Source organism: Plecotus auritus, assembly GCF_963455305.1.
Source record: "Plecotus auritus genome assembly, chromosome: 12".
In the NCBI taxonomy this organism is placed as follows: Eukaryota; Metazoa; Chordata; class Mammalia; order Chiroptera; family Vespertilionidae; genus Plecotus; species Plecotus auritus.
The window spans coordinates 7858131-7874870 of NC_137778.1; the positions used below are offsets into that span (position 1 = coordinate 7858131).

General features: G+C 48.3%; 1 protein-coding gene and 1 pseudogene across 2 annotated transcripts; both read left to right on the forward strand.

Annotated features, from left to right (window-relative positions):
* Positions 1 to 2202: 2202 nt before the first annotated feature.
* LAX1 (lymphocyte transmembrane adaptor 1) lies at positions 2203 to 10151 on the forward strand (the record flags this gene model as incomplete). The annotated part of the gene is made up of 5 exons (XM_080647647.1): positions 2203 to 2297; positions 5014 to 5123; positions 5730 to 5840; positions 6345 to 6430; positions 8677 to 10151. 5 exons carry the CDS (start codon positions 2203 to 2205, stop codon positions 9472 to 9474), a joined length of 1200 nt encoding a protein of 399 aa, XP_080503773.1. The 3' UTR covers positions 9475 to 10151.
* Positions 10152 to 12558: 2407 nt separating this feature from the next.
* On the forward strand, positions 12559 to 13434 carry LOC308237232 (gem-associated protein 8-like; annotated as a pseudogene). Its single transcript has one exon. The product of its transcript is annotated as a gem-associated protein 8-like (transcript).
* The last annotated feature ends 3306 nt before the right edge of the window (positions 13435 to 16740 follow it).

Sequence of the window (16740 nt, forward strand, 5' to 3'; positions counted from 1 at the left end):
TCCCAGGAATGAGTAGTTTCTTCCACTATTATGATGAGTAAGTTCAGACGCCTATTTCATGCTTTAGTTGTTGGCTTAGTTGGTTTGTGTGCCACAAGGAGGGAAAGAAGAGCAGGTGAAAGCGCGGCCAGGGCCTGGAAACCTGAGGTCCATCCTTCCCAGGGAGCCTCCTTTGAGGAAGCTGCTCCCTCCCGTGTGGGCAGGGGAGAATCAGAAGGCCAGAGGCAAGACAAGTCTGGCCCTAGCCAGTTTGGCTCAGTGGATAGAGCGTTGGCCTGCAGACCAAAGGGTCCCGGGTTCAATTCTGGTCAAGGGCACGTTAAAAAAAAAAAAAAAAAAAAGATGAGTCTGACTCAAGCAGGCTGAGTAGATAAGAGATGATCACATGCAGGAGGAAGTTTGGGGGGAAAAAAAACAAACACCTTTTTTTTTTTTTTTTTTTAAGTAGTAGTCAGGGTTCTGAGGTTTGGTTCTAGCTGCCCTTCCCCTGTATCATCTTTCAAATTCCCGGTTCACTCACAGTCCCTCTTCCCGCCAATGGCTCAGGACAGGCCAGGGAGTGAGCCTCTCTTGCAATAGTCCCGGCCACCAACCAGAGCAGAGCCATGGACCTCTTTCCCATGAGGAGTCCTCCTTCCTACTAAGTCCCAATCCAAAGCAGAAATGGACAGAGACCCAGATTCCAGCTCTAGAACCAGCTGCCTCTGAGCCATCTCTGCTTCCTGCCAGGTAAGGCTGCTTGGGCAGAAGGAGGGAAGTGGGGAGGGGCAGTGAGGACCTGGAGTGGCAGAGCTCCGGGAGAGCCACAGGGGCCCTCCCCGGGGGGCCTGGGAGAGCTTGGCCAGGGCAGGGGCTGACAGCTCAGGAAGAGGTGGGCAAGAGATGGTGATCAGGCGCTGACTGCCTTCCCTGCCATTTATCTGAATCGCTTTCCTTGTGGAGAGTGAGGTAGAGGCTCTTCCTCACACCTCATAATAGCCTTAGTGACCCCCTGTCTTCAGACTCTCCCAAGATGCAAAGAGGGTTTCAGGAGATGGGTCAGAGGAAGAGGGTAAGAGAGTGAGAAACAAATGTGGAGCAATCCTCAAAGTTGGGACACTTTAGGTAGACACCGGGGCTAAACTATTTGACTTCTGAGACAGGTGTGCAAAGGACTGGATCCATCCTCCAGAGCACCCTGTGAGCGAGACTGCCAGCAGTGGGGGCCCTGAGAGTGGACAGAGTGGACTCCAGGGGCCCTGCGAACCCAGTATAAGCCCCATGCTGGTAACACCCAGAACAAAGGTTCTCAAAATATTGAAACACAGATCAGCTCCATCAAAATCATCTGGTAGCATTTATGACGACAACCTTTCCACCCTCCGCCCACGATTCAGCATCAGGTACCAGAGATCCACTTTGGGTCTAAAAAGCACCCTCCAGTTCTCCTAGACCTGCAAAAACTGCTGTGAACCTGGGGCCTGACGAAACACTAAAGACCTCAGAAACCCAGGGTGAGCGATCACCAACCTGCCACCTGGCCCCTCTGTAATTCCTCTCCCCCAGACCACGGAGCACCTGCCAGCCCCCTGGTGTCTTCTGCCATCGTGCTGAGAGCTGAGCACTTTCCGGTGCCCCATGCTTCGTGAGAACATTGGTGGTGTCGCTTCCTGTCTCTGACTCTCTGTTTCCATTCCGGCCAAGTGTTTGCTCTCTCCTCTCTGCTCTGGGGGTTGGGGAAGATGCGCCTCTCGCAGAGCCTCCCTCGGCCTCCTGGCAGCTTCCACCTTGGTGCCCCTCGCACTCCCACCACCGGGCAGAGACTGTGCTTCCGCCTGCGCTGCCCCTCAGGGAGCCCCACGCCCAGATGAGCTCTGCCTCCTGCAGTGGGCAAGGTAGGCGCATCCAGGTAGAACCAAACCTGTCGTTTTTGTATTTGGGGTCAACTCAGCCTGACATTTTAGGCGTAGACACAAGGTAAGGAGTTTGTGGGAGGCGGGAGGGGGGGGTGGGGAGCGGGGAGAGAAGGCGGGGTTTGAAAGATTGAAACTTTAAAAACCAAATGACCCGCCGCCCCCAGCGCAGGATTATATGTAAATACAAATTTTGCCTTTTCTCCTGGGAGTCAGCCGCTCAGGAAAAGTGGCATATATGCCGGCAGCCGGTTTTGATTGAGCGGAGGCTTAGAAGGAGAAGCCGAAGCCAGAGAGGTTCCTGTGGACGATGGATGTCATCACCCCCGCCCCGGCCCTTTCAGAACTCGGAGCGGGGACTTCGGAGCCCAGCACTCTGCAGGTAACGCTCAGCAGGCTGGACAGGTGAGTGGCTCAGGGCAGTGAGCTCTATCCACCCTTCCCCGAATTTCCGAGGGTCCTGGTCTACCCTGGGGGCTTCCACCCCGGGAAGCTGCCTCCCCTTCCAACCAGGCTCAGACCACCAAATGCGAGGCTCAGAGACGCTCGCTCTGAGAGGAAAGGGATGGGTGTTGAGAAAAAGGACTCGGCGGGGGGGGGGGGGGGGGGGGGGGGGGGCGGAATCTGTGATCACGCAGGTTTCTTAGCCACTGCCTGGCCTGGTTGAGTTTCCCACCTCTCAGGGGCTCTGACCGCTGTCCTCAATCTTTCCTATCTCAAGTCCCACCAGTAGCTCCTCAAACAAGCACTAGGTCCCACCATGAAAAAAAGAAAAGGCTCCCTTTTCCCAAAGATGTGTTTTTAGATCCTAAAAACTTGCCATGAGTGAAAAATGTAATCGCAGGTATGATAAACATATGCTTTAGGACATAAAGTCTCACCAAACTAATGGCAGATATCAATTGGATGCTTAATCTTTACTTTCCATGTCTTCCTAACAAAAATAAAAAATCTGTCAGCAGCTGAAACTTTAGCAACACTGGTAAGTATAAATTTCAGTGCTGTGATAACAGTACAACTCAACGATAATGAACTTTAAATCCCTGTAGTTTTGGGGGAAATAAAAGTTTTTACCATGACAAACACATGTCACTTGCAGATGGAGAGGGGCATTGATGGGGAATGAATTCATAACATCAGAACCCTGGACTCCCCACCCCACCCCACCCCCAAAGAAAACGATTTCTGTATTCATCCATTTGTTTATTAATTCGCTCCTTCCTTCATTTAACAAATATTTCTCAGGCCCTTACTGTTCCAGGCACCAGGTGAACACGATAGACAAGTCCATGACCTCCTGGAGCTTATAGTCAAGTGGGAGAGTCAAATATTTTTTAAAAACAGACAAATGAACATATAATAATGTCAGTCATAAACGCTATGAAGAAAAACCAGAGCAGACTAAGGGGACTGCGGATGATACGGTGTGGCCAGGGAAGACCTGTTTGAGGAGGTGACATCTCAGAAAAGACCTGAATTAAATGAGGGGCTGAGCCATGCGGGCAGGTGGGAGAGAGCAGAGGTCTGAGACAGGACCGTGCTTTGCATGGGCAAGGAACACAAGGAGTCCTGGCCATCAAAGTCAGAGGGGAAGTGGCAGGAAATGAGGCCATAAGGTAGGAAGAGGCCAGAACATAAGTGCTGTCAAGTCCTCCCGGGGGTGGGACTGTGGATGTTATCCCAGGTGTGATGGGAAGTCATGGAGGGTTGCAAGCAGAAGAGGGCGCAACCTGATTTACTGTTTAGGGGATCATGCTGGCTCGTATGTAAAGATGGTATGTTGGGGCTGGTGGAGCAAGAAACCCATTAGGAAGGTTATTGCAAAGGTCCCCGTGGAGCACCCCGTGGCCCAGGCCGAGTGGAGGCAGAGGAGGAGTGAGAGGTAACTGCGTTTGGGATTGATGCCCAGGGTTGAGCACAGAATCTGCTGGTTGACTGGGAGTAGGACATGAAAGAAAGAGAGCAGCCAGGGATGACTTTCAATGGAGCCACTAGGTGATGGGAAATACCAGAGGAGGAGCAGGCTTATGGGGGAGAACTGGAGTTCTGTTTCAGACAGATTTGGTTGAGATATGTTAGGCCGCCTAGTGGAAATGACCAGTATAAAGTTAGATAAACAAGCCTAGAACCCAAGAAGACAAAAGCCTTCCCTGACAGATGACCTGGTTTCTTATAGTTAGATCAGCTAGTAATTCCTTCTGTAGCCTCAACTGGCTGCTTGCTGTTACAACAGGCAACGAAGAGCAGCAGCTCCACCCCATCCCTGCAGGGAAATTGCAACTGGCGTTTGTGCTGGTTAAGTTCCACAGAACAGAGTGTTGCTTGGAGACCAGCTCCACAAGTTGGTGCTGTGAAGGTTATTCAAGTGCACACAAGCTGGACCCTGTCACAGAGCCACTCCCTGTCAATTGGGTAGTCCTTTGCTCCTGGAAAGACAGAAAGCCCAGGAGTGGCAACAAGGGGAAGCAAGGACAGAAGAACTTGCCTTTGCAAGTTTGGAGGCCAATGTGATGCAGTGGAAAGAGTATGATCTTGGGACCCAAACAGACCTTGACTCACATTCTATCTTTGATCCTTCCTATCTGTGTGATCTTTGATATGTTATTTACCTTTCTGAACCTCTATCTTTCCCTCTCTTCTTTCCTCTCTCAAATCAATGAAAATATATTTTTTTAAAAAAAGAAAGAAAGAAATATCACTGATGAGAGAGAATCATTGATCAACTGCCTCCTGCACTCCCCACACTGGGGATCGAGCCCGCAACCTGGGCATGTGCCCTAACCAGGAATCCAACTGTGACTTCCTGGTTCATAGGTCAACACTCAACCACTGCGCCACATCAGCTGGGCTAAACCTCAGGTTTCTTAGTCACAAGGAGAGATAGGGTTGTTGTAAAGATTAAGTAAGTTTCACATGCAAACCCCCGGCATCCAGTGAGCATTCACATGGGACAGTTCCTTCCGTGTCCACAAGGAGGTGACCCGCTCCCACCACACAGCCCACCCCAACTCGGCCTTCCTTTGCCCGGCTCCCCTTCCAAGTCCCTGGGCTCTAACTCCTGCGGGAAGCACCTTCTCCAGCCTCCCCGCCTGGCTGGGCATGGCACTCCGTTTCCTTGCAGAGATAAGGACCAGAGCAGCAGCATCTTCGCTGGGTTGGCCGGACTCCTTGCTATCCTCCTGGTCATCGCGGTTCTCTGCGTCCTGTGGAACTGGGCCACACGGAAGAAGCGTGAGTCCCCTGTTTGTCCGAAGTTGAGACACACGAGGGCCAATCATCTAGCCTGGCATTTGAAGCCCGGTTTATTCTCCAGGGTAAACTATTTCTGCAAGGAGTCCTTATCAGACACACCGGTCCTTGCCTCCCTCAGGGTCCTAGGCTGTGGATCCAAAAGCAGCAGTGGGCAAACTACGGCCCGCGGGCCGGATCCGGCCCATTTGGCTGTTCTATCCGGTCCGCGGAGCTGAAAGAGCGGAAGGTTCTCTTGCTCTCCCCTCTGCTCCTTTACTTTGAATTTATATTAGTTCACACAAACACTCCATCCATGCTTTTGTTCCGGCCGTCAGGTCCAGTTTAAGAACCCATTGTGGCCCTCGAGTCAAAAAGTTTGCCCACCCCTGGTCCAAAAGGCTTAGTGCTGATTGGAGAGATTGGAGATCCGTCTTGAAAGTCACTGCTCTCCTACCCCTGGGCCCTGTTTTCTTTCCCTGCTCTGTCAACCCCTGTCCTTGTAGCTCAAATGGCATTTGTCAAGTCGGGACGGGTATTTTTTATGATGCAGGGGGAGGGTGGGCCATCTCATCCCCAGGATTCCCCTTCTGTGTCGTTGCCCTGCAGGGCGAGTTCCTTACCTGCGAGTCACCACGGTGCCCTTGCTAACTCTGCCTCCTTCCAGACAACAAGCCAAAAATATTTATGACCTCGTGCCCCGGAGGCAAGGAGTGCTAGGTAGGTGTTTCTTTCTAAACCATGGAGTCCAGACCTACAGAACTTCTGCCCCCAGAATGCACCTCTCACCACCAGGAAGCAACTTTCTCTAAGCTTCCAGCAGTGGGAAGAGTAGGATCTTAGGGCCTGCACACATGCTAGGTTTGGGGTTTTGGTTCTTCCTGATGTAAAGGTAGCAGAGGATAGATCGGTGTGTCTAGGGATGGGGAAGACCTTCTGAAAAACGAAGACCCTGGCCGCCAGCATTCCAGGCAGGGAGGGCTCTCACCAGGCGCTTACTTCCCGGCCTCCCACCCCTGGGCTGGTGTTCTCTGGTGCCCCCAACACTGAGGAGGGCCTCAGGCCTCAGGGCGCATCATCCTTACAGCTCTGACCCTCTCGCCACAGAACACCAGCCCCCACATACCAGGCACCACACAGACCCACTTCACCCATGATGCGGGGAGTGTGCAGGCTGAAGCCAGGACTGGCTACGCCATCAGGCTTTGTCCTCTGTCCTTCCAGGGAGACATCAGTCAAGAAGTTTCCGTGTATTCAGTATCGAGAGCCTCCTCTCCAGAAACTCTGACAGCCCTCCCCCCGCACATGTGGTAAGTCAGACCCTTCCTGTTCCAGGCACCAGGTGAACGACCCAGCCCTTGGGAGAAATTGCCTGTCTCTGGCACAAGGACGGAGGAGAAAGGACTCTAGGTCCGAGGTCTTGTGTCCCTGCATACAAACCCTGGCAGCCCTATTAGATCAGAAAGGCTAGCCTCAGGACCTCCTGCTGCCCAAGGAGAAAAATTCAGAAAGATGAGCAAGTGCTTGGGATTTTCAGGGCATGCGTCCTCTAGGACCTGATGTTAGAACTGCAATGGGTTGTTTGAACAAAGACATGATAGCATGCTTATTCAAATGAGTGTGGTCCTCTTCAAAGCAATTGCTGTTGGTGCTGAAAGCAGACTTGAAACCCTGCTTTGGGGATTACTTCTGGAGCTCCTGTCAAATTATTTCACTGATCCCCACCAGCAGAAAGTCATAAATCATTGAGAACTATAGCTAGTTTGGAAAGTGTTTGACCAAATGGGAGCTAGCCTTTGAGGTTGCAAGGAGTGTATTGCAAGCAGTAACGGTAACCCCATGTGGCTTACGCTGTGGCTGACGGGAGCTCCCACAGCGAGGAGTCCCGCACGGTGTGGGGCAGAGGCAGGGACAGCGGAGGGACTGCTTCGAAGATCAGGATGCTAATTCCCAGAGAGAAGTTCTGTTTGCTTGTTGAGGAGTCCGTCTCGTTGGTTTTGTGGTCATCTCGAGTAAATGCAGTCTCGCTGCTGATGGTGATTCTGCGGGTACCCAGCCTCTCTTTACCATGCGGCTACTTCCATGTCACCACCTGTACTTCCTCCTCCTCCTGCAGAGCCCATGCTGGACTCCCCCGACAGGGCAGGGAGGAGAAAACTCCATTGCCAAAGCTAGTTCCAGGGCGTGGGTGGGTCCTGGGGGGATTCTGCATCCAGAGCTGAGACCCCGAACTGACGTCAGCCCACAAATATGGTTAGCTTGGGCTCTGTAGTGTTGGAAGAACATTTAAGCCAGTTGCCAACATTTAAAAATCTAAAAGATCTCACATGCAAGTCCAGATGTCCAGCTTCTCTCAAAAACTCGGAAGTTCTGGAAACATCAGACCAGTATCCCTAAATGGCCATAATCAGCTGAGTCTGTGCCAGCTGCCCCTTCAACCCCTTTGGTAATAATGGCAAGCATTCTAGTGTCTTCTGTGTGCCAGGAGCAATTCTACTAAACACTTCACCTGTAGCAACCCATGTACTCCGCACAGAAACCTTATAATATACACTGAGTGGCCAGATTATTATGATCTCTGAATGCATAATAATCTGACCACTCAGTGTGTGTGTGTGTGTGTGTGTGTGTGTGTGTGTGTGTGTGTGTGTGTACTAGAGGCTCGGTGCATGAATTCATGCATGGGTGGGGTCCGGCCAGCCTGGCCAGGGGGCAGGGACATGGGCGGTTGGCCAGCCTGCCTGCTCGTCAAACTCCTGGTCAAGGGGACAATTTGCATATTAGCCTTTTATTATGTAGGATATACACTGAGTGGCCAGATTATTATGCGTTCAGAGATCATAATAATCTGGCCACTCAGTGTAGATCAGGGGTCCTCAAACTACGGCCCGCGGGCCACATGCGGCCTGCCGAGGACATTTATCCGGCCCGCCGGGTGCCGCTGCCTGTCCTGCTTAGCAGCCGACTCGTCCCGGGCCCGCAGTGCACATAGGAATTTGTTCATAGTTTGTTTTTTTTAACTATAGTCCGGCCCTCCAACGGTCTGAGGGACAGTGAACTGGCCCCCTGTTTAAAAAGTTTGAGGACCCCTGGTAGATACTATAATCATCCCCATTTTATTACTTAGGAAACGAAGGCATGAAGAGCGTAGGTAACTTGCTCAAGTGGGGCTAGCCTTTCAGGTTGCAAGGAGAGTATGCAGCGGGGTGAGGCTAGGGTCTGCACCCTCAGTCTGAGCCTGTCTCCACCTTTAGCCACTAGGCTATATTGCCCCTCAACGTGCTCTGAGCTGGCAGGCTCTGTCCCGTTTATAGTATTTCCTCCACTCCCCATTGAACCCCCACATTGTGGCCAAAGTACAGTTACTGTTTATCGTCACATTACATTGTTGCTTTCCCTAAACTCAGCCCATTTTGCTCATACCTACCTAGCATCCAAAGCCTCTGTATTTGATTCGGAACTATTCTCCAAGGTGGAGAACTGGGTGGGGAAGAGGAAAGGCTTCGTCCCTGTTTCTGCTTCGGTCCTGTCACTGGCTTTCTCTTCTTACGCGCAGACCTCCCGAGCCAGCCATGCCCTCCAGGTGCACAGAGCCCAGGCTCACTCTGTGGGCATCTATGACAACGCCACGGGGCCCGGGATGTATGAGAACCTCACTCCCTCAGCGCACTCCGTCAACGTCAGAGCAGCTGGAGACAACCCGAGCGTTTCTTCAGAGGACTCCAGAGACTATGTCAATGTCTCCACAGCAGCAGAGATTGATGAGATGCTGGCTTCTACCCACCACCCCCCTGGGAACCTCTTTGTCCTCCCAAGTGCTTGGGAGCTGGGATTTACTGAGGAAAGAGACAAGGGCTGTGACCATGCCAGTGACTGCGCCCGATTTTTGTCTCCAGGAACTGAGAGCAATGATCCACTCAGCGATGAGGAAGGTTCTTCTCAGACTTCAAATGACTATGTCAACATGGCAGAGCTGGACCTGGGGGTCACACAGGGGAAGCAGCCCTGGATGTCCTTTCAGCGCTGCCGAGATTATGAAAATGTCCCACCAGCAGGTCCCAATGGAAGCCAGCAGCTGGCGGGAGAAGTGACATCCTCACACACAAACCATGTGGAGGGCAGGGCAGAGGACATAGAGACTCATGTCCACCTTGTCATGCAATCAGAGAGGTTCCTGGTTTCAGGGGATTATGTGACCTATCAGCCATCTGCACAGAGTGAGAGCAGTCAGATGAAACGTGGAGGAGAGATGTCAAATGAGGGCTCCGATGATGATGACATTGTGCTGGCTGCCACATTAGGAGGCAGCGACGCTGAGCAGGAACAAGACACATGGCTCTTCCTGAGGAATTAAGGCCTTCCCACCCAGCTGGAAAGCCACATGCACTTGTCTCTCCTGCCAAATCCAAGTGAAGACCCTTGACCATCCTGTATTTCAGTGGATTTATTTGGTTAGACTACAAAGAGGCTGAGATGAGTAGGGAGCTAAGAGGTTTATAAAAGCAGAGGTTTGGGAAAGCCAGAAAGAAATTTTTTTCAAACAGGCCATGATCTCTCATACCAACCTAAGGATGTTTCCTAAACTGCCTTTTAGGGCTATTAGGAGATTTTTTTAAAAATGAGAGAGTACTTTAGTGCACAGTGGAAATATAAAGTAGTCTAAAATCATTACCTTCATGCTCAGCTGGTTTGGCTCAGTGGATAAATCGTCAGGGTGGGGACTGAAGGGTCCCAGGTTCGATTCCACTCAAGGGCACATGCCCGGGTTTCGAGCTCAATTCCCAGTAGGGGGCCTGCAAGAGGCAGTTGATCAATGATTCTCTCTCATCATTGATGTTTCTATCTTTCTCTCCCTTCCTCTCTGAAATCAATAGAAATATATTTTAAAAATAAAATAAAAACATTACCTTCGCTAGTACCAGCAGACTGCAAAGCAAAAATTCAGACTATTTTGTAAAATGAGCAGGGGCCAACAGGGAGGGAGAAGTCAGAGTGGGGGTGGGGAACAGTTTCCACTTTAAAATGAGGATGAAAAAAAAATAAAAAATAAAAATAAAATGAGGATGGACAACCAATGCTGGAGATGTGGGACCACAGGAACTCGTACTCATTGCTGATGGGATTGCAAAGCATAACATCCATTTTGGAAAACTATTTGGCAATTTCTTATAAACTACTTCTATGACCCAGCCTTTCCACTATTAGGTATTTACCCAAGTGAATTGAAAACTTGTGTTCAGCCTGGCCAGTGTGGCTCAGAGGTTGAGCATCAGACCATGAACCAGGAGGTCACAGTTCGATTCTCAGACAGAGAACATGCCCCAGTTATGGGCTCGATCTCCATTTGGGGGCATGCAGGAAGCAGCCAATCGATGTTTCTATCTCTCTATCCCTCCCCCTTCCTCTCTCTAAAATCAATAAAAATCTTTTAAATAAAAAATAAAGCTGTGTTCACACACACACAAAAAAAAAATACATGACTGTTTACAGCAGCTTTATTCCCATTTGCCCCAAACTAGAAATAACCCAGATGTCCTGCAACAAGTGAATGGATAAACTGTGGTTCACCAACCGGAAGCTCTTTGAATACTGCCCTTATGGGCATTATAGAGACTTTATTTCATAAGCATGATTAATTAAATCATTGGCTATTGGCAATAGATTGGACATCCAGCCCCTCTTCCCTCCCTGAAGGTCAGTGGGGTGGGTCTAAAAGTTGCAACCCTCTAATCACATGCTTGGTTCTCTGACAATTGCTCCCTTCTTTAAGTGTGATCCAAAAGTCACTATTAAGCCCTGGCTGGTTTGGTTCAGTGGTTAGAATGTCAGCCCTTGGACTGAAGGGTCGCAGGTTCAATTCCAGTCAAGGGCACATACCATGGTTGCAGGTTCAATTCCTGGGCCCCCATCGGGGTGCATGCAGGAGGCAACCAATCAATGTGTCTCTCTCACATCGATGTTTCACTCTCTCTCTGTCTCTTCCCGTCCCTTACAGTCTCTCTAAAAATCAATGCAAAAATATCCTCTGGTGAGGATTAACAACAACAAAAATCAAAAGTCACTGTTAACATAACAAAGGGTACCTTTATCATTCTCATCACTTAGAAAATTCCAAGTATTTTAGGAGCAAACTCCAAATATATATTTATTATAAATCACAGTATCACAGGAGTAAAAACTGTTATTTTGTGCAGTCTTTCCACTGTTTTGGTAAGAATGAAGTACAATTCATTTGTATAATTCATGGTAGTTATAGAAAGTCACAATAAACACTGAATTAATGAACACACTGAACCACACTGCTCCTAAGGGAAATATACATTAGGTTCGTCTGAACTTCTGGTCACATTTTCATTAACTGATCCATACATAACCTTGTTTTATGTGTAGTTTCTGTTTAAAGACACCTTATTTAACATACATTGTGGACTCATTAACATTGGCACTCACTATACTATAATGCCCGCCTGAATGAGGCTTAGCTAGCACACATTCTCTCCACCTTATTGCCCTTTGAACACTAGACAGTACTTCAGCACTACATTTGAAGATCATCTGAAACAATGAAATTACCAACAAAAAGCACAAAAATGGGGGAGGGAAGGGATTGCCACTAAACAGACTTCAAAAAAGACACTTGTTTACAGTTTGAGAGCTGAAATGAGAAAGCAGAATTTTTCCTTGTTCAAACTCAGGTGGGGGAACGTGCATGCTGGCCCATTGAAAATGTTCCCGCTCTGCACCTGGGGGTGTCCATGAATGACCAAAAGTGCTAAGAGTATTGATCTTGAAGTTACAAATGAATTTTAGCAAGTAGGTAAATTTGCAGACACAGAATCTACAAATAATAAGGATCGACTGTATGAATGTACCCGCTACAAAATAAATATTGTGCCATTTTGGTGATTCTACATATAAGTTCAATGCTGATATATTTGCATTTAAACTGGCATTGCACAATATAAAGATGAATGGTAAAATTCACGTTAATAAATTAAAATTCTAACTGTTCTGTACATAGAATGGCATTAAATAGTAAAGTATGCCAAGAAGGGAAAAAGCTTTATATTTTAGAACTTCTAACAGCACTTTTTCCTGGATACTAATCACACTGCAAAGACCTTTTTACCATGTAAGGTAACATATTCACAGGTTCCAGGGATTAAGACATGAACATATGGGGGAGGGCATTATTTTGTTTACCACAAATATATAACAGATTACTATCTCTGATGATAGGTGACTCTGATAATAACTCAAGCCTTGTAAGAATCAGAGAACTGGCGCTCAGGGAGGCCAATCGGAAGCTCACGTCTAGTCACCCTGGCAACAGCTCCTCCCACTCACCACCCACAGGAAATAGGTCCTGAATCCCACTGCCCAGGATCAGCAAACTGGGAGCCCACGAGTTTCGGGGCCCATTTGGACTTTGACAGAGATGGCAGCAAAGGCGGCATCATCGGAACCTACCACGCCGTGGTCTTGTCATCCAGGTTATGCAAGATACTGGCAACGTTACTATAAAGCAATGGCTTGGATGTGAAGCCACCAGAACGCCTATGGGAACCCCGGGGAGTCTTATTTCAGTTCCCCGTGGTACTCCACTCCGGGAGATCTCCCCCAGAGCGCTTATGCTGAGAAAGGTGGGTCTCCTCGGTCCTCCGTGACCATCATTTGGCCTCCCAGGACTCCCACTGTGGTTATTCACATTCTCCAAGGTCTGGGCAGCATCCTCAGGACAGCACAGGCGAAGACCACGCTTGGACCACAGAGGAGGGGGAGGAGACCGGCTCAGAATGATGGGGTGGATACCACCTGAGCAACGTGGAGATCACGGAAGAGCTCCGCTTGTATTTTGTGGAGACGGAGAGGCACAGGGAAGAGCGGCGGAGGCGGCAGCTGGACGCGCAGCGCCTGGAGGACTATGTGAAGCCAACCGTGACCTGTATTACCAGACGCGCCACTCCGTGATGCGAGGATGGAACCTCCATCCGAGAGCCCCCGCGAGCCGCGCCGGGCCCCGATGAAGCGCTTGTACTGGGACAGCGCCGCCGAGATCCAGGCCGTGGAGGCAGCCGTGCAGCCGAGCTCTAACCAGCACTTGGACCGAAAGCTGCGCAAATACTGGCCGGTCTTTCGCTGCAGTTCTGAGTCCTGGGTCCCCAGCCATCATGCCCTTCCTCTGGGATTTGCTCCTTCATCTGCTTCTATGCATTTTCTCATGGAAAGGGGACTTTGTTCTGAGAAATCAGCATGTTCACCAAAGTGCCAGTGGGCTGGGGGGGCCGGGGGACTGGGGGTGGGGAAGCGGTAATGTAATATGTCAGCCTTTTTTATGCAGCAGGGCGTGTACTGTTGCCTGCCTGAGAGATTTTCCTTTGACATAAAGTGATCATTTCATATGCATTAAAAAAATCAAAGAAAAAGATATGTGCACACACAGGCACACACAAACATCTGGGTTTCAAAAGAAGAAATAAGAAGAATGCTGCTAGGCCTGACACATTTGCTGGTTTCCTGATAAACTGATTTAGATTGTGTACCCGATACGGTATTAATTTAAGGGAGTCACAGCAAACATGAAAGTAGAACATAGATATAGAGAGCTACCGATGCCCTGGGAGATGCCAGGCAGACACATCAGGAGAGATCTCCACTAGGCTAAATATACAAGATCCCTAGGTAACTTGATCTTAGATGCTGAGAATCTCTGACAGAGCTCAGGTTTAGCTCAGGTGTCCTGGAGAACCCTGACTCTGCAGAAGAGGAAAAAACATTCTTTTTTCAAACTTTTTTTTAAATTTTTTAACCAGAGGCCCAATGCACGAAATTCATGCAAGGGGCTCGGCCCTCACAGCTGCGGTGGCTTGTCTCAGTCCTCGCAGCCGTGGCGGCTTGCCTTGGCCCTCGCAGCCCCAGGTTCATCCAGAAGGTCATCTGGAAGGACGTCTAGAGGTCGTTCAGCTGTCCGAGAGATCAGGCTGAAACCAGCAGTCCAGCACCACCTACCACTCCTGCCTGCCACTCCTACTCATCCCAGCCCCGCTGCGCCTGCTGCCACTCTGTTGTGGTCTCCAGGCTGTGGCGGCCAGCCATGAGCCCTGCGTCTGGCACCTGTCTGTCAGCCAAGCGGCGCTCCCACCATGGGAGTGCACTGACTAGCAGGGGGCAGCTCCTGCATTGAGCGTCTGCTCCCTGGTGGTCAGTGCACGTCATAGCGACCAGTCGTTTGGTCATTCAGTCGCTTAGGCTTTTATACATAGAGATAGAGGCCCGGTGTACAGATTCGTGCACTGGTGGGGTTCCTCAGCCTGGCCTGTGCCCTCTTGCAATCCGGGACCCCTCCGGGGATTTCAGACTGCCAGTTTTGGCCTGATCCCCCGAAGATCACTTAGGATTTTATAGATAGATAGATAGATAGATAGATAGATAGATAGATAGATTCCCCATGCTGTACTTTACATCCCCGTGACAATTCTGGAACCAATTTGTACTTCTTAATCCTTTCACTTTTTTCACCCATCCCCCTCAAACCACTCCCATTTGGCAACCATCAAAATGTTCTATGTATCTATGAGTCTGTTTCTGTGCTGCTTATTCATTTTGTTTTTTAGATTCATTTGTTGATAGGTATGTATTTATTACCATTTTGCTGTTCATATTTTAGATCTTCTTCTTCTTCTTAAAGGAGACCCTTTAATATTTCATATAATACTGGTTTAGTGGTGATGAACTCCTTTAGCTTTTTCTTGTCTGGAAAGCTCTTTGTCCTTCCATTCTAAATGATAGCTTTGCTGGGTAGAGTAATCTTGATTGTAGGTCCTTGCTTTTCATCACTTTGAATATTTCATGCCAATCCCTTCTGACCTGCAAAGTTTCTATTGAAAAATCAGCTGATAGTCTTATAGGAGATCCCTTGTAGGTAACTAACTGCTTTTCTCTTGCTGCTTTTAAGATTCTCTTTTTGTCTTTAACCCTTGGCATTTTAATTATGATGTGTCTTTGTGTGGGTTCATCTTGTTTGGGATGAACCCATCTCTGCACTTCCTGGACTTGTATGTCTATTTCCTTCACCAAATTAGGGAAGTTTTCTGTCATTTTTTCAAATAGGTTTTCAATTTCTTGCTCTCTCTTTTCTCCTTCCGGCACCCCATGATGTGAATATTGGTATGCTTGAAATTGTCCCAGAAGCTCCTTACACTATCCTCATTTGTTTTTATTCTTTTTTTTTTTTTCTGTTCTGATTGGGTGTTTCTGCTTCCTTATCTTTCAAATCTCTGATTGGATCCTCTGCTTCATCTACTTCATTGTTGATTCCATGTAATATATTCTTCATTCCAGTTAATGTATTTTCCATTTCTAACTGATTCCTTTTTATGTTACCTAGTTCTGATTTTATGTTCCCTGTCTCTTTGTTGAAGTTCTCACTAAGTTAATCTACTCTTCCCCTAAGTTCATTGAGCATCCTTATAAGCAGTGTTTTGAACTCTATATCTAGTAGATTGCTTGTCTCCATTTTGTTTAGTTCTTTTTCTGGAGTTTTGCTGTGTTCTTTCATTTGGGTCATGTTTCTCAGCCTTCCTATGTTTGTTTCTATGTATTAGGTAGAGCTGCTATATCTCACAAACTTGATAGAGTGGCCTTATGAAGTAGGTGTTCTGTAGGGCCCAGTGGCACAGCCTTCCTGATTACCCAAGCTAGGCACTCAAGGTACATATTCCCATTTGGGCTGTGTACACACTCTGGTTGTAGTTGAGCCTTTATCGCTGTTGGTACATCAGTGGGAGGTATTTACCCTCAGGCCAATCAGCTACAAGGACTGGCTAAGATAGAATTTTGTCCTTGAACCATGGAAGGCATAGTTTAAAGAAACAGAAAATGGTGAATGAAGGCCAATGATTGCATCATGATTTGGAGTTGGACAGATCTGGGTGTGAATCCTGACTTTGCCGCTTACAACAATGACATCTTGGACACATCATTAGAACTTTGTAATAATTTCTAAAAGGGATATTATCTAATAGAGTTATTGTAAGGATTCCATTGGATACTTTATTATGTGCCAGCACAAAACCTGGCACATACTCGTAATAAAGTATCAATAAATGCTTGTTAATAAGAGGGAAATAGCCGAAACCGGTTTGGCTCAGTGGATAGAGCGTCGGCCTGCGGACTGAAGGGTCCCGGGTTCGATCCCGATCAAGGGCATGTACCTTGGTTGCGGGCACATCCCCAGTGGGAGGTGTGCAGGAGGCAGCTGATCGATGTTTCTCTCTCATTGATGTTTCTCGCTCTCTATCCCTCTCCCTCTCTGTAAAATATCAATAAAATATATTTTTAAAAAATAAGAGGGAAATAAGTACTAAAAAGGATCTATCCAATTTAAAACTAATGCCTCTACCACTGTAATTTCAGAGAAGCCATGAGATATAAATCCAAATGAAATATATTGAAGAGTACCTGAGAGGTGAAAAAATAGTCAATGAACTTGGCAATGAAGATAAGTTGGGAAATTAGGTGTGCCTGAGGGAAATAAGAAATTGAGTGTAATGCTCCCCCACCCAACTTTTTTTAAAATCAATGTATGTTACTAGGCTTTGGGAAACAATCCGAGATAAAG